The sequence below is a fragment of the Schistocerca americana genome, chromosome X (genome assembly GCF_021461395.2).
Source record: "Schistocerca americana isolate TAMUIC-IGC-003095 chromosome X, iqSchAmer2.1, whole genome shotgun sequence".
Taxonomy (NCBI): domain Eukaryota; kingdom Metazoa; phylum Arthropoda; class Insecta; order Orthoptera; family Acrididae; genus Schistocerca; species Schistocerca americana.
The window spans coordinates 901,144,388-901,163,641 of record NC_060130.1 but is presented as its reverse complement, the minus strand read 5'-3'; the positions used below and the strand labels follow the sequence as shown (position 1 = coordinate 901,163,641).

Below are 19,254 nucleotides of genomic sequence, written 5' to 3'. Positions count from 1 at the left end.
GTGGACAAGGACTCGCTCCGTTGTGCCATGCTCACTTGGTCATGTCGATATGCAAGGCAGCACTGATCATCTTTGGCAACTTTCACCAAATTATAAGAAGTGTATTCACATGTTTTCTTGGACACTGCAGTCATTGCAGACCACTCTGAGTGGCCAGCACCTGCGGGGCTCTACAATAAAGCCTATACTTTTGATTTACGTTTCAAACTGAATTTAAGATTTCACATTGTTGGCATCTTTCTGCTACTAGTACTACATGGGCATTGTTGCCAATAAGAGATGAGACTAATTTTGAAACTTTACCATAGACATTCTTCTTCCTTCCCTGAATGGACAAATTCTCCCGTAAGTACTTAATGTGGCTGATAGAATCTTCTCTCCAAATATGGAGTTTAAGTGATCGATGGTTCCGTGGTGTGGTTTTTTTTAACATAAGATACCTACAGATAAATTCCATTTTACTCGACTACCTGAGTAGCCACTTCCTGTGTAAAGCACATGCCTGAGCAATTAAGAGTGACCTACAACTTTCCATCTGACAGTGGAGATCATGAAATCCTTGTTGGAGATCACTGTACAACCATGTGAGCCACTGGTTTAAGCACAATAGCTGGCTCCAACCAAAGCACAGTGATTGGTCTTGGGGACTACGAAGCAAAATGCAATGTGTTTCCACCCCAAGCATAATGCTCGTTGTATTAAACACTACAATCAGACATCTATATGAACTAAGGGTGGCATCTGACCCCAGGCAGCAGACATTGTTCATATTGACACCAGTCACAATTTGCTGCACCAGTGCACTTAATAATCATTTGCAGTGCTCTTACAACATATCTGATGAAACCAACTGGCAAGCATACTTACAACACACCGGTCTTCCTTCCCATACTGCCAGTTATTTCACTGGTGGACTCAAGTACCTGCTTTAAGTTGGAGCTGCCAATGGCCAGTGTACCCAACCTTTGCATTTGTCTAGACCTTGCACGAATGTTGGCCCCAGTTGCAACTGAGAAGGCATCCCACGCTGGCTCAGATGTACTCTCAGCAATGGATGCACTCTCAGCAACAGACACCACATTATATCTCTTGTTAAGGCATGAAGAGAATGTCATTTGATCAGTACTCACATCTGCCTATCACCCAGAAATTGGCTACCCCGCCATCATCTTCCACTAACTCTCAGATGAAGATGGACTCACCAGGACAAGAACTTTCAATTTGAATCCTCTCATGATCAACACAACTTCTAGTGGTAACTGAACAGTGACTTATTCATTCTTTGACCAGACGAAAAAAAGTCCCATCTACATTTCACCACATACAACCACAAAATAAAAAAGGTAGTAATCCAAGCAACCAGAAACGACTAGTGTCAACACTGAGATAGCTACGAGAAAATCAAACTATATGACAAATAAAAACATAAATACAAAGAATGAAGACGAGAAAATAAAATGAGTTCTGGTTATCTTTTAAACAATCATCAACATTAACTAAACTCAACCAAAAAAGAGAGAAAAAAGCATACTACTTGGAAAGCTCTGAGTGCTGAAGACAATTACACTGAATACACACAGAAAATAAAATTTATAGTAGCATGCACCTGATGATTAATTTTGAAATATGGTTGTTTGTGTGTATGTAACTAACTTCCCTCAGAAAATGCAACCTGTCCAATCAGTTCCCAAATTGTCAACTACTGATTGTCATTCCCTACAGATGCCCCCATTTCTGTCTTCACAATATCTCTCTCTCTCTCTCTCTCTCTCTCTCTCTCTCTCTCTCTCTCTCTCTTTCTCTCTCTCTCTCTCGTGTGTGTGTGTGTGTGTGTTTGAGATCATGAATCATGCTGTTGAGTCACTTGGAAGTGAAGAACTTTCCACCACTACAGGTATATTACTGTTTATGGCACGTGTGATTATGCCCATTCTTGACATTATGGAAAAATTAGGTCTACAACTTTGTTTCTGCCGTTTTTTCTTTAACTTTGGGGCTTTATTAGGAAAAACTTACAAAAAATAATTATGATTCATAGTATTGTGCATCATTGGCCACTATATTCTCCCATCTTCCGGATAGCATACAAATCCCATGGCGGAAGAACTGGGCGTATTTTGTGGGGATCCAGAGAGAGAAATATATGGAGAATATGGCAGGAGGGATAGGACTTCTCATTTCAATGTTTCCATATACATTTTGATGGGTTTTGCGACATGGGGTCGAGCACTGACCTGCTGTAAAATTACCTTTACGTGTCTACCACTGTATTGTGGCTGTTTGTGTTTCAGTGCTGGACTCGAACCCATCAATTGCTTTCAATAATTATGTCCTGTGACTGTCTTTGTCTGTTTCAGTAACTACGAAAACGTTCTGTCTCCCACCGCCACGCCGATCTTCGACATCAAAATCACTATTCATAAGGTGTTGAAAAAATTCTCTGCACATTCTTCCACTAATAGTTCCCTCACCATTGGTCTTGCCCAGCATTTTAAGAGCCACAGCCACAGATTTCTTCATGTTAAAGCAGAAAATTAAAACTTCCTGCAAATGGCGAGAAATGGGCATGTAAGTTGACGTAATTAATCGAGAATAACCTTATGATGCAGTCACAAATCGACTAATATTTTTATGGCATTATGTTCACAGATGCCTAAGCTTATTGTATTACACCTATGACCAACCACCCGAACTCCACTTGCCACTACTGCCGTCTATTCCAAAACAGCGGAAGCAAAGTTGTAGACCTAGTAATAAGAATGTATGTACAATTATCTACACAAAATGCCTGACAAAGTTCAGATCATCCCCTCATTAAAAGATAGCTAGTTCTATCACTACAGGGTGTTCAATGCTGTAAAATTATTACTATCACTAAGAGAATAAGTATTCTCATTCACTTCCAGTATACCACGTAAATATATTATTTAGTTTTGTAGCAGCAATTCTCATATTCCGCATTGCTTTTATGTATTAATTGATTCTGTTTGAAGAATATTGAAACTGAAAATTTTCACTTATTATCTGAACCTCCAATTTATTCAGTAATCTTAAGTCAATCGAGAGATTTGTATTACCAATTAAATTTTAATTCTGATAATGAGATGTCCCATTTGCTATTATTTTTGCTTTTGTTTAACCCCTTTAGAGTCAACTGGTGATCCAGATTTAGTTATCAATATTTTATTGTGTACCATATTTTGCTTTCCTTCGCTAATGAACTTAACTTATTAATCACAAAGTAAACATTACAACAGTATAGATAGTGAGTCACTAGATTCGAGTGATGTGGCATCACTGAATCTGAAGTATCTGTAAATCCATCAACATATTAACCGATTAAGAGTGCATGGCTGTACAAAGGTGCTAATGCAATTGTATATATTTTATAAATAATTTGGGAGTATGTGAGACCACTCACCAAACAGCAGAAGGCACACACAAAAGAGAGAGAAAACTTGCTAGTTTTCAGAATAAATTTTTTGTTGAAATGGCAAATCCTATATCACATGTGTGATCTATTGGATGCTAAATAAATAAATAAAAAATAAATAAAAGCTAGTAAGTTTTCTTTCTCTTTTGTGTGTGCCTGTAGATGACTCAATGCATCTGCTATTTGGTGAGTGGTGATGTTTACTCCTAAATTATTTACATTCTACCTGAACTTTCCTACATTGATATATATTTCAGTCACTTTGAATGGAAAACTTTAGCTTTTGTGTCTACCTCATTTGCTACAGCTCATTGTGAGACTAAGCGTATCTTTGGGTAACCTTTCAAAATAAATCATTATTTCACCACAATAAGTTTACAGGTATAACCTTTTGTGTGGTATACTCAAGTCTTACAACTGTCAACTTGTTGCTCATGACCTTATACCTCAGGATTTGTTCCCCAATGGTTAAAAATTAATTTTTATAAATAGTTTGGTTTACGGTCTGCACATATGTGTAATATGGCACACCACTGTTTGAATTTATGACTGTGTGCATTTCATGAGCCGATGCTGCTGTGTAGTCATTTCACTGAAGGGGCGACATTCTCATATTATTTTGCATTCACACACACACACACACACACACACACACACACACACACACACACACACACACAGAGCAGTATAAGGAGTTAGTGCAAGGTTAAATCTCTAATCTGAGTGAATGCTAGAGGACTTTGACATATCAAAACATAACAAGAGTTCCAGTAACTCATTTAATTGACAATGCAGTAGCAACCTAACAAGCAAGGAGCTCACACTTTATCTCTCTTACAAGGTCTAGCAGCACACATTTCTTGACAAACAGATTATGTCCCAATTTCAATCCCAAACATCTCTTTGGTTTCTTATGAAGTTCAGTCATCAGGCATTGTTAATGATACTAAATCACATTAGACTCTTAACACTTGTCAGTTCCTCAAAGGGCAGCTATTTCCTACAGAATTTTCTTTCATGCCTTTCCTTACTTTCATTTCCATAATCACTCACCAAAAAACACAAAACTCTACACTTAACATGTGTCCATTACAGCTATCTTTATGAAAGTCAGTGATAAGCCACCTCCATTATCATCACACCAAAATCATGATTTCACTTAGTCTACCTCCTCTCAGAAGTGAATACGGATAAATCACCTCACAAAAAAGCTAATCATAAATATGTTAAAGCACTATTGTGATCAATGTCCTAATAACTCCCATGATTCGCAGCTAACTTGGACCCATATACTTGAAAATGACATTGATGTACTCTGTCTAAAACTCATTCACATCCTAGGAACTAACATTCCAACTTGAAACAGTCCTTGTTGTTGTTGTCATGACATTTCCTCTGGATTAAACCTCTTTTCCATTAAATTATATTTAATGTTTTCTGCATTTCTAAGCTGTCTTACTGCTGTCATCCACAAACACATTTTCCCTTAATTATTTCACTGTCTAGTTCCAATTGAAAGGAAATTTAGCCTTAAAGTTCAACTAGTGTTTCCTATTACATATAATAATCTCATGTCAAACTACTCTTCTGTTTTGACAGAACTATCATCTATTATATACCAGTTCCCTATCCCACAGTGCAGTTTTGTAATAAATATTTTTACATCTCATTATTGAATGCAGTTTCCATATCAATATAGAAAAGCTTTTACAAGATTTTTCCTCACTTATTAATCTTGGCATTTTTCCAATAGCAGCTGTAGAAATAAACAGATTAAAATTCAAGTAGAAGTACAAAAACTTACCTCAGAGGCACTTGTAGCAACTGAGCTTAGACTTGGTGACAAGATATTCTCCGAACTGACGCTGGTCATATTCTGCTTTGGCTGCTGCTCAGGTATCACTGGTGCAGAATTGACAGGAGCGCTGTGTACTGCAGAAAGCTGACCACGAGCACTACCCAAAACCTGCTGGGCTGCTAGTAATGGCTGCTGACCCGACTCGCACAAGAACTGTCGAACCTGATTCTTTTGCTTCTGCATTACATGGTAACGAGTAGGGTTCTCCAACTCAGTGCGAACCTGAAAATGACAAAGTGTGTGTACCTGCAGTTCTGAAATAAATCATTTGACCTGGGTATATTAAATGCACACTATATAGAACAAAGTGTCTGACGCACCAGCTGCATAGATTTTTGTAAACATCGATTTCTCATTCAGCAGGAAACAAACAGATGCAGTATATAAAAAAGACAACATAAGAGAAAACATAATGGACTGCTTTGTAAAGCTAGTAAAAATCTGGCATTGTCAAACAGTAAAGTATCATACAAATGAAGTGTCATTAAAGCTATTAGAACTGTGTCGTATTAGGTGACCACATTACTAGCAGCAGTGCAGTAAACATCCCACTTTGACTCACAAGAGATCCAAAGCACTGGAATTCTGTCAAAGTAGTAAATGTACATGTAATTTCAACTGCTCTATGAAAAAAATATTATCTGATCATGGAATAGTGGAAAGAATATTTTCAGTTACTGTATGTGGACCACAGTTAAACAACACTAAAATGAGAACCAAGCAAAATAAAATAATAAGTGCATGGCTAAGACAGAAAAGTTATGTAACACAATAACTTCTGAAATACATGAATAGTTATTTTACTTCATAAAAATATCTTATATTTATTTGGTTCAAGATGAGAAAACAGGGAAAAAAGCCACAGGAACAACAACACAAACCACAAAAAACATTTAGTTTAGAAGTACAAACGGATTTTTAATGTTGTACCTTCAGGGAAAAAAATCATTTCAAATAACTGTATAATGTCACTCAAAATAGCAAACTTTTCGAGAAGTCTCATTTTTCTCAACATTTGCAAAATAGTTCTTGCAAACCTACAGTGAAGATCTAGTTACCTAAGGATTAGGGGTCCAGGAGGGGGGGGGGGGAGGGGGGGGGGGGATCAAGAAACCAGCATTACTTGTTGCGAAACACAGACTGGAAATACATAAAATTAAAAGTGTGTTTGGTAACTAAAATAAGCTACAGAATACTTGTTACATAATAAAGTTTAATTTGCTCCATTAACTTCCAGATAGCATACTGTTTAGGACTGATATTGTTAATTCATTTGTACAGTGAACTCTGATGGCACAGTCAGGGAATAGAACTGAAGTGGCACAATGAAGTCCCTCTATTGATATAAATTATTGTTCACTACAGCTAAATTGTACCACTCTCAAATAAAGGTTCAGAGCACATCCCCAAAACAATTTGATGTGGAGGAACATTTAAAGTAGATCACAAAAAGAATCATGTGTATGAATTGTTAGCTAAACAAAAGGCATGCAAAAGTGAATTTTAAAAGCATGAAAAACAATCTCTGTGCTTATGTCTGCACTATTTACATATTAAGTGGTTGTACTTTTAAGTACAGTGAATTCAAAGGAAGAAATAATTAAACTGCTGGAATATGACACCAAAATGCTGAAAATGGAAAGTTTAACAACTGTTACCTATAATACAAAGTACAAACAAGTAAGTGCTATAAAGGAAGGGAGTGACAAATAATGAATTCCTGACTCAATATTTTAAAAACATTATTGTAACAAACAGTAAAATGTCCTGGAATTCAGTCTTATTGGATAAACGAGCATTTTAAAAATATTTTGAGTATGAAATGGGACATAAATGAAAATGGTAAAACAACTGAAAACAGCTGCAGAGATGTATTAATCCACATTGGCACAAACTACTCTCGGTAGCAGTGAGGAAGAAATATTAAGTGGAACATGAAATCTAATAGCTCAGTGCAAATTCTGAACACAACTCCAGACTGGTAATCAGTGGTATTATTCACAAAAAAACTGGTAAGTGAAATACACACTAATAGAAGAAACAGACAACAATGTGACAGCTTGAGGCAACATTCATTGTCCAATAAATGACAAATGTTGGGGGAAAAATGGCCTGTACATCCACTGGTTTGGCCCCTTTAATTTCAGCCACGTATTTGTAGATTTGCGCAAAATCCTAAAATGAAAGGGAAACAGATACATTCTGATGTTGGTGATAAATCCAGGGTGGAAAATTAAATTTAAAGAAAATCAAAACTGAAATGTCAATAGCTTAACAGCTAACCTGGAAAACCTTAATATTTCTAAAATTGATTAAGTTAAAACAGTGCTTTCAGAATATGTACACATCAAAATTATGAGCTGAAATGGACACTATTTAGAAGAAGATTGTACAAAAGTTTTGAATAGTATTAAGAACTTTGTTGTAGCTTGCAGTTTTTTTGGGAAAAGTAGCTCTCATAGATGCTCCTGCATTCTTCTTGATGCCTCAATATGTTATAAATTAAGAGAATACTCAAATTTTTAAAATTAAAAAACGTGCACGAGAGCTGTTCTTTAAATAGTTTGACTACAGTGGTTATTAAAATTAACATAATTCCTGGAAAAGTTGTAACAAAACTATCCTTATATAAATTCCAATTTATCCTAAAAATTTCAGAGCGAGTATAAGAAAAACATTGTGATGGCAGCAGACTTCAACTTAAGTGTGTTAAAGCTGTGATGTCATAAAATTTCATGACTTAAATCAGAAATCCAAATTCTTATTTTCTGAAATTACTGGAGTAAACAGCAGATAAGTGACCTGCATTGATAATATTATTACAATCACTCACTTTCATGATGGTAGTAAGTACTACTTAAACCTACAGATTTCTCGCCATTCTACACTATTTATTTCTTGCCATTCTTCACTATTTATTGACCTTCCAAACAAATAAAGCCTCAATAAATCTATATAAAAAGAAAGTTTATTAAAGGTAACTTAAATTTTCTCCACAATAAGCTAAATGTTTTAAGCTGGCTTATAGACCCCTACAACTCAAGCACCAGAAACTATTACAACTACTTAAATTGTTTTTTATATGTACGAAACAATATTTTTTTTCTTCCAAGAACCTGGGAAAGAAAGTAAATAGTAAAGTCAAATGGATTACACCAGGAACAAAAATACCTCTTGCTAGTCAGTAGCAGCTCCAGAATCACTGGCAAATAATACCGGGGCCAGCCAAACGGAAATGAGGCAGATTGAAAAAAGTAAGTACACTGTTTATTATTTTAAGAGTTACTGGCATAACTGTTAGTACATTTATCCCACTGTGAGACAAGACAGTCAGTGCCTTCATGGAGACATATTTGTGGTTGCCTATGGAACGACAACTGTACCAAGACATGCTGCTCTTCACCTGAAGCAAATCCACAGCCATGAGTATCTATCTTCAGGGCTTCAAAAATATGGAGTTGCATGGGAAGAAATTGGGAATGTATGGAAGATGTGTAACGGCTTCCCAGTGAAACTTCTACAGTGTAGTTAAAACATTATTTCACAACAACTGTGCATTATTATAAACCAATCTTTTGAGCACCGTCTTTTCCCAAAGGTGCTGAAATACGCAGAGATAACACTGTTGTTAGAAAAGGGATCAGCAGAAGATATGGAGAAGTCCTACTCTGGTTTTTCTGCTGGTGCAGCAAAACAAATTCAAAACTTCCTTATACTAAATGACAATTTTTTTACAATCAGGTTGGTTTCCAATAAAGAAAATGCACTGTAAATGCTATCAATTAATTTTTACAGATGATAAACACTGCATTAGATAAAGGTAAAAGGATCACATGAATATTCAGTGCTCTGACAAAAAGAATTTTATAAACTGAATCATTCCTTACTTCTCCAGAAGCTACAGATGTGTGGGAACAGGGATTGTGCATTAAATGGTTCAGCTCATACTAACAGATAAGAAACGGACAATAACAATAACTTCAGATTAATGGAATTATTACTCTTACTGGGAAACAATTTTCCCAAGGACTCTCATAGCCTTTCCCAATTATATGTAAATGGCCTACCACTTACTATAGATGTTCTGTTTATTTGCAGATGATATATTATTTTTAATTAAAAATCAGATAGATGAAAAATCCAGAAAGTGTTTATATGGCTTTATAAAATCTGGTTCCATCGAAATGGGATAAAACTATATGTCACCAAAACACAAATGATGCAATTTGAAATTAGATAAAACTAAAAGTAAGACTACTTAGCAACTTCTGCAATTTTCACAAATGCCACAAATGTGGACATCAGAAAGTTAGTCTTTCAATGATAATTTGAATATGTTATTCATTATGGCATAATCTTCTAGGGGAATTCAACATATGTAACAAGGCTATTAGTATTGCAAAAGAAAATAATTGGGAACATGCAATTAAAGAAAGATTATCATGTCATTCGCTGTTAAAAATTTTGAAAATACCAGGTGGTTATAATTAAACAGGTGGTGTTAAGAATGCTGCAGTGCAGGCTGTATATATCACAGGATGCTGAAACATTGTAGGTATGTTCATTAATTGGTAGGCTCATGAGGTATGCTGGAAAAAATAATAGTTCCACTTTCTGCCACCAGGTGAAAATATGGCGCTGTAAGCAGCAAGAAAATGAAATGTTTCCTGTTTTGAAGACAGTATGCTACCTTGTCACTTGGCAATGCATGCAGATTTTTTTTTTCCTTTTATGATGTAACTGTTGGTGTAAAGGGTTAAGAAGGCTGTAGTTTTCCATATGAAATGCAATGGCTATTGACAAGAAAGACGGTGCACTAGTAGTAAAGTTGTTTTATCAGATTCAATAGCACTGCAGGAATGTCACCAACAGAAACAGCTGCAAAGAGGTCTCGTGTCAATGAATGGGCTAAAGAATATCATCAAAGAATTTGAAGAAACAGGTGAATTAGGTGGTGCAGTTGGGAGAGGAAGATGACCCATTCCTGTGGCAGCTGTTGATGAAGTTGCTGCAGCTATAAGCCAACCATGCAGCACATGCCTCAAATTCTGCAGCCAGTGCTCGAGCTGTGTCACAAGAATTCTCTCTCTTCTGGTCAACAGTTCAACAAATTTTGTGGCGCATCTTACACTTGTATCCCTACAAGATTCAGAATGTGCACCAAAAGAAGCCCCAAGAGAGTCTACAAAGCTGTGACTTTTTCCTTTGTTTTCTGGCACACATGGAAATGGATAATATGTGGCCGAGGAATATTCTTTTGATGGACAAGGTGCATTTTATTCTACAGAGTGCTGTAAATAAACAGAACTGTTGTATACAGGGTCCTACTCTGCTAAAAGTGCTGTGAATACACAGAACTGTCACATACGGGGTCCTACTCCACCACGTGTTGTGCAGGAAAATTCACTGCACTCAGCTTATGCATCTATGTGGTGTGATTTCACAAGCTCCTCCATTTTTGGTTCAGTTTTCTTAAAGGAGATGACACCTTGCAGGCCTGTTATATGTACAGTGACAGCTGCACATTATAAGAACCTCCTTGTGCAACATGATTCCAGCTTTGCAAGAATGCAGCTGCCAGCAGTACAGTACTATTTTCATGCCAGATGGGGTGATACCACACGTCACTTGCCAGGTGAAAGATTTGTTTTGAGAAACCTTCAGTAATTATTGCATCATCTCTATGGAATTTCACGATGTGTGGCCTTCCTGACCCGGTGCCCTAAATCCACGTGACTTCTGGTTGTGCGGTTATCTGAAAGATCGTGTGTATCAGGAATGTATCGAGACTCTTCCTGATCTGAAGGATATCATATAATGACATATTGCCCTGATTACACCGGATATGCTGTGGGCAACTGTTGAACAAGGCATGTTATGGATGCGCAGCATGTTGCTGAATTGGGAGACCATACTGAAGACATGTTGTACCTGGTGAACATATCCTATTAAACTTAAGATTAAAGGACAGCACTCGCCAAGAAGCACTGAGTCATCGAGAAGGACAACTGGCTAGCTTTTGGAGCTATCCCTATCCTTTAACAAGCTGGAGAGTGTGCCCCCCCCCCCCTCTCTCTCTCTCTCTCTCTCTCTCTCTCTCTCTCTCTCTCTCTCTCTCTCTCTCTCTCTCTCTCTCTCGCCCCTCCTCCTCCTCCTCCTCCTCCTCCTCCTCCTCACAGGAAAGGCAGATGTCAGACTGAGATTAACTGGAAGAATCCTCAGGAAGTGTAGTTCACCCATAAAGAAGGTAGTTTATAAAACCATACTTGAGTATTGCTCATCAGTTTGCATCCTTAGCAGATAGGACTGATAGGGGAAATGTAGAAGATTCAAAGGAGGACAGCACATTTCACTATGCATTTATTTAGTGAGTGTGAAAATTTTAGGAAAATGCTAATCCAACTCCAATTGTAGACACTAAAAGAAAGGCATTTTGCATCACAGTGTGGCATATGGTTAAAACTCTGAGAGTTTCAATTCCAAGAAGAGTCCATCAAAACATTGTTTCCACTTATTTATATCATGTATCTTGCAAAAAAAAAACATCAAGATACCAACAATTGTCCTTCCCAATCACCTTTCACAATGAACAGGAAAGGTGGGGAGATGATGTAGTACACACAGTATCCTCTACAACACAACTTAAGGTGGCTTGTGGAATATATATATACAGAACTTTAAACTTCTTACATACCCATTAAAACGCTATGGCCAAGCAGCTGTACGTATGAGGTTAAAAATTTACCATCAACTAAATGGTAGGAATACATTCACTCTAGAGCTTGATTCTATGAAAAGGTTGCTCTTTACTTTACTAGTGGAAAATTGCTATTATTACATTGAAGAATTCATGTATGACAATTTCACAGTTTGAAGAAAGGAATTTCATATTTTTCTGTAGACTGTAAACCAGTATGAGTATTGTACAGTTGTATCACAATAATGTATGTGAAACAATGTAATAATTTTGTATCACAACTTACAAAAATGTTTCATTGTAGATCCTGACATATCTACAGCATGACAACTCAAATCATATCTAGAGCAAAACTGAATTCCCTAAGAACCCAAGGCAAGCATTTTACACTACTGAAAATACCAAACTAATTAAAACTGTGCACCATATTGACAATTTAATCCAGCTCTCTGCCTTCCACTATCAACAGTACTGTTGACTCAATCAGATGCCATGAGACAAGTAGTAAATTATCCAAAAGGAACTCGCTGGACACAGACTCATTTCATATGCAAGTGTAATGGCATGGAACCTGCAACATGGATAACTGGAAGATGTAAGCTTCATCACAGACAGAACTGATTTCTCATACTCTGTTTATCCTACTTTGTTTGGTTATACATTAACATACATACTCTGTAAATCACTGTGAACTGCGAAGAGTGACTGTGTGTGCTTTAATTAGTTTAATTTTGTCTGCATGCCACCTATGAGGACAATACAATGGGAACTGAAGAACACTCAAAATGGGTTCTTAAAATTTTGTAAGTAGCCTTTGGTGGCATAATTTTCATTATCTTTATGAATGCCAATTAAGATTTTTCAATATTCCTGTGATTCTCTTTCGTGACAAATGAATCTGACCATTCATGCCACCCTTCTTCGTATGTGTTCAAGATCCCTCAGCTACATTATACTCTGCAAGCCAACTAACAGTGTGTAGTGGAGGGTACTTCTGGTACCACTAACTGATGACCCCTTCCCTGTTCCACTTGTGAGTGGTGCATGGGAGAGATGATTGTCAGTAAGCCTCTGTATCAACTCTAATTTCTCAGATTTTCTGCTCGTGGTCATTCCGTGAGTTGTATGTGGAAGAAAATAATATGTTGTCAGACTCTTCCCGGAAAGCGCTCACTTGAAATTTCTATACTAAATCTCTCTGTGATGCACAATGCCTCTCATGTAACATCTGCTACTGGAGTTGGTAGAGCATCTTTTTAAAGAACTTACACCAGGTAAACAATCCTGTGAGAAACATGGCACTCTTCATTGGGTGTTCTCAGCCTCTTATCAGTCTTACATGGTAAGGGTCCCAGATTGGTGAGCAATACTCAAGAATTGGTTGAACAAGCACCTTTTAAGATACTTCCTTCATGGATGAGCTATAGTTCCTTAAGATTCTACCTATGAATCTCAGTCTGGCATCTGACTTTCCTACTACTTGTTTCACGTGGTCATTCCACTTAGGGTCACTCTGCATAAATACTCCAAGATAGTTTATGGTAGATACTGTTTCCAGCAATTTATAATCAATAGTGGAGTCGTGCAGCAGTGGATTCCTTTTCCTGTATATGCGCAGTATGTTACATTTATTTACATTCATGATCAACAGTCAGAGCCTGCACATTCTTCAATCTTCTGCAGGTCATTCTGCAAATTGATGCTGTCTTCTGGTATTGCTACTTTCTTATAGATGGACAGTCTTAAAGAGCTTCCCATAGTTTCTACTAGATCTTTTATGTGCATTGTAAACAATAATGATCCTATCACACTTCCTTGAGGCCCTCTGGCAATTTCTTCTGCAACTGTTGATTTTATTCCATTAAGACCAACGTGTTGAGTTCTGTCTGCAAGGAAGGCTTGAATCCAGTCACTAATCTGATCTGATACTTCGCAAGCTTATATTTTTTTCACCAAACAGCAATGCAGAACAGTATCAAGTGCCTTCCTGAAGTCAAGGAACGTGGCATCAAACTGAGTGAATGGACCTCATGGAGGAACAGAGCTAGATAAGTTTTGCAAGATATCTTCTCTCAGAATCCATATTGATTTTTAAAAAGGAGATCTTAGTTCTCCAAACACATCATAATTCTTGGGCATAAAACATGTTCCATAATTCTACAACAGATTGACATCAATGATGTAGACCTGTAATTATGTACCTCTGTCCTACAACCCTTCTTGAAAATGGGAATCACCTGCACTTTTTTCCAGTTGTTAGGTACCCTTCACTGCTCTAGCAATTTACAATAAACTGCTGCTACAAGGGGAACAAGTTATTTCACGTAACCTTTGTAGGATCTTATGCATACCTGATCTGGTCCTGATGTCTTTTCACTACTAAGTGATTGTAGTTTCTCTCCTATTCTGAAATCAGTTATCTCCCTATCTGCCAATTCAGTGTTCATACAATGACTGAAAGGAGGGACCGGGATACAATCTTCCACAGTGAAACAATTTCAAATGACTGAATTCAGCATTTCAGCCTTCTCTCTGTCTCTTTCTGTTTCGGTGCCAGTACTGAATAAATGAATAGAGGATTTTGAACCACTTACTGATTTTACATAAGACCAAAACTTCTTGGGGTTTTTACTCAAATCAGTTGACAAAAATTTACTTTTAAAGTCACTGAACGCTTCTCTCATTACTGTTGTTACGCTTATTTTTGCTTCATTCAGCTTTTGTTTGTCAACTAGGTTTTGACTTCTTATGAATCTGTGCTGAAGCTCTCTTTCTTTTTGTAGCAGATTTCTAACAAGGCTATTAAACCACAAGGTGTCTTTCCCACTCCTTAAGACCTTGTTCAGAACATACTTGTCTAAGGCATACTGAACAATGCTTTTGAATTTTTTGCATTTGTGCTCCACGTCCTCATCCCCAGCACTGAATATTTGATGCTGACTACTCAGACACTCCACAATTTGTATCCTGTCATCCTTGTTAAACAAAAATATTTTCCTACATTTCTGAACATTCCTTGTAATACCAGTAGTCATAGTTGGTATCACAGTCTCATGATCACTATTACCTTTCTCTATGTTAACCGATTCAATAACTTCAGGTCCATTTGTTGCTAGGTGCTCTTTACCTTCTTGAGTTGGTTCTCTAAATATCTGTTCGAAGTAATTTTCATACAAGACATTCAAAATAATGTCACACAAACATTTCTCTCTGTCAGCAGTTTTGATAGCATAAGATGGGATGCACAAGTAATCTGTAAGCAGTCTATTATGCAGACTGCATTTTCCTAGTATTCTGCCAAAGAACTGAAGTCTACCTCCTGCCTTACCTACGACTGAGCCTATGCCATCATTAATCTATACTGTACACAAGAGACATTTTAAAATCTTTGGACAGTTAAATGTTCAACATATGGAAAAAACACACTTACTGAAAGACTGTTTAGAATAAGCAGTTGAAAGAAGATTGAGATTGACAGGCTAGAAGATTCAGAAAAAAATTGTAAAGTCTTTGTATAAGCTCATAAGGAGAAAAAGAGTGCTTTGAAAGAATTATTGGAAGAATGAAAGAAACACCACTGAATTTGTGGAGCAATTTTGGTATGATTAGTAGATGGCACCTCAACTTTTGTGCCCCATGTGCAGCAGCACTTAATTCATGAGAACTCAGGTTAAATTTCATATTCAGCCATTCAGATATATGTTTTACACAGCTTATTTCCTTCACCATCCCTGTCTTATCAAAGCTTAAAAAAAAAACAGTGCTGCTACAAAACCCAGTGGGACAAAGAAGCACGGGAACATCACGACTTCAGTACCCAGATGATGTGCAATAAGATCTACAAAATATTGTTGTCACAGATGTAGACGCAAGATGCTGGACAGGGATGGATCTAATGATATCCTAGAGCAGGCAGAGGCCTATCATAGGCTGCAGGGCCAGGAAGAAGAAGAATAAATGGGAAGCAGTAGTTAGTATCACTAAACAGGTCTCTGCAGAATATTCTTGAGTTCACAACACTCATGATTCTTAATATTACATACTTTTGAGCTCTGAAAACTTTAGCTTCCCCTTAAAAAAATCCATGTATCACATTATGGAATGAGAGAAAGCAAAGTATGTAAGTTTTTTCATTTTTATTCTATCGATGTTTGACAGCATTCACACTGCAAATAGAGATTTTTTTTTAGGCATTTCAGTAGTTTTGCAGTATGCTTCTCCCAGTTGAAGATATTACCAAGCTGAAATTCCAAGAATTTAACACTTTAACTTCTCCTATCTCTTTATCATCATATTTTACGTATATACTGGAAGGAAACCTCTTGAAAGTTCTGAATTGCATGTAGTGAGTTTTATCAAAGTTTAGTGATGAAGAATTGTGTAGGAACCATTTGCTAATGCCCACGAAAATTTCATTAACTTATCTTTCCAAGACTATATTTGATTTTCTATTCATTGCAGTGTTTGCATCTACTGCCAACAAAACAAAATGGGTATCTGGTAATGTTACAGATGAAACATCATTGATATACAGAAGAAAAAAAGTACAGGGTCTAAGATGTGTGTGGTGACCCAATTAGTTCCAAGTTGGATGATGCCTCATATATTAATGCATGTCTCTTTCCTATTGAAAGCCCTTGTTTCCCATCATAGACATAAGATCTGAATCATTTTGTAGCATTTCCTGTTGCACAATAATATTCTAGTATGCCAAGATTCCTTTGAAAGATCGCAAAATACACCAGTAGCCTATAATGTATTTTCTACTAGATTAGGAACATTCTTGCTTTATGTGTAGTGTAGATAGCCTTCTTAATATCAGAACCCTTTAGAAATCCAAACTGTGACTTCACTAATATATTATTTGTTATCAAATGGTTAAGAAGCCGATTGCATATTATCTTTTCTAAAAGTTTTGAGAATATTGGCAAAACTGAAATTGGATGGAAATTTGACAGTATTCCTTTACCTCCTTTCTTAAATGAAGACTTAACTTCAGCACATTTCAGCCATTCCGGAAATATCCACCAATAAAAACTGGCTACACAGAAAACTTAATATTTTATTAAACTCAGAAGCACACTCTTTAATTCGCTTTATTGATACTTTATCATAATCAACAGATTCACTCGATTTTAAAGATTTTAGGTTGGATATTACTTCTACTGGTGTAATGGGGGTCATATTCATATTGCTGAAGTTAACTGTAAGGACTGATCTGATATATTCCACGACAGCATCTACTGAACCTGACAAAGTAATGTATTGTAGAGTAACTTCACACCTTTGTAAAAATAAAGTTTTAACAAAATGTCAGGTTTGGTTTTCAGAAGGGTTTTTCAACGGAAAATGCTATATATACTTTCACTAATGAAATATTAAATGCTCTGAGTAACCGGAAGTCACCCGTTGGGATTTTTTGTGATCTACCAAAGGCTTTTGATTGTGTAAATCATGGAATACTTCTAGATAAGCTCAAGTACTGTGGTATGTGCCACAAGGTTCGGTCTTGGGTCCTCTGCTGTTCTTAATATATATTAATGATTTGCCATTCTATATTTACGAAGATGCAAAGCTGGTACTTTTTGCCAATGATACTAGTATAGCTATCACACCCAACAGACAAGAATTAACTGGTGAAATTGTAAACGATGTTTTTCAGAAAATCATTAAGTGGTTCCCTACAAATGGGCTCTCATTAAACTTTGACGAAACACAGTATATACAGTTCCACACAGTAAATGGAATGACACTATTAATAAACATAGACTTCAATCAGAAATCGGTAGAATATTCAACATTTCTAGGTGTGTATCCATTGACGAGGGGTTGAACTGGAAAAAACACACTGAGGATCTGTTGAAATGTTTGAGTTCAGCTACTTAGGCTATTAGGGTCATTGCAAATTTTGGCAATATACATCTGAGTAAATTAGCTTACCATGCCTATTTTCATTCTCTGCTTTCGTATGGCATCATATTCCGGGATAACTCACCATTGAGTAAAAGAGTGTTCATTGCACAAAAGTGTGTAATCAGAATAATTGCTGGAGCTCATCCAAGATCATCGTGCAGACACTCATTTAAAGAGCTAGAGATCTTCACTGTAGCCTCACAATATTTATATTCACTTATGAAATTTGTTACTAACAATCTGAACGAATTCAAAAGTAATAGCAGTGTACATGGCTACAACACTAGGAGAAAGGATGATCTTCACTACTCAAGGTTAAATCTAACTTTGGCTCAGAAGGGGGTAAATTATGCTGCCTCAAAAGTCTTTGGTCACTTACTTAATAGATCGAAAATCTGACAGATAGCCATATAGCATTTAAAAGGAAATTAAAAGAATTTCTTAATGGCAACTGCTTCTACTCATTAGATGAATTTTTGGATGTAGTAAGTGGGTAATTTCCCCAACACCCCCCCCCCACCCCCCCCCCCCCCCCAAAAAAAAAAATTAAAAATATTAAGTGTCATGTAATATTTTGTGTAATGTAATATCTTGTATAGACACCTTTTATTAACCTGACACATTCCACATCATTACGAAGTGTTGTATTCATGATCAATGGAACAAGTACTAATCTAATCTAACATTACCTACTTTTTAGTCACAGTTATGAAATGCTTATTAAAAAGCTCTGCAACACAGTATACATGTTCCCAATATATTATTTATTCTTAATGCTATCTGCTCATCTTAATGTCTGATCTACCAGTCTCCTCCTTCACTATACCCCAACCTATCACTATTTTGTTATCTGATGCAATTATCCTTTTTCCTATATTGTATTTACTTTGATTGCCATATTACTATCTTTAATACTTGGCAGTATATCCTGTAATGAGCTATACCAAACATCAGACCAGTTTCTGAGTGATAAGTAGTTTCCTTTTGGTTTTAAAAGGTACCTTTACTTCTCGAATAATCCACGGCTTCTTTGTAGACTCTGGAGTAACCTGGGTTAATTCTGGGGAAAACAGTTTAAAAAGAAAGTAAGGACATCATTAATAAAAGTGTTGCATTTTTTATTCACACCATGTGGACTGTAAACACCACTCCATTTAACGTGTTTGAGGAGCCTGCTAAAATAATTAATTTTGAACTAATGTGTATCACATTTTATATCCTGTTCAGTGCCAACATTTAACAAAAGCAACTGCATATCATGGTATGAGAAGCCATTGTAAGGTCTGTGCGCCATAGTTCAGAAAAAAAAGGAAGTCGTATAGCTATGGCAAATGGTAAGTATTTACTTTTGTG

At 36.5% G+C, this 19,254-nt stretch overlaps 1 protein-coding gene across 2 annotated transcripts in view; it reads right to left on the bottom strand.

The window, feature by feature from the left end:
• The window catches only part of LOC124554852 (microphthalmia-associated transcription factor), a 388,895-nt gene that overhangs the window by 210,534 nt on the left and 159,107 nt on the right, over nucleotides 1–19,254 (bottom strand). For both annotated transcript variants that reach the window (XM_047128519.1, XM_047128518.1), the window contains exon 3: nucleotides 5,238–5,513. In XM_047128519.1, coding sequence (XP_046984475.1) covers nucleotides 5,238–5,513 — 276 coding nt within the window. The remainder of the gene's footprint in view (nucleotides 1–5,237; nucleotides 5,514–19,254) is intronic.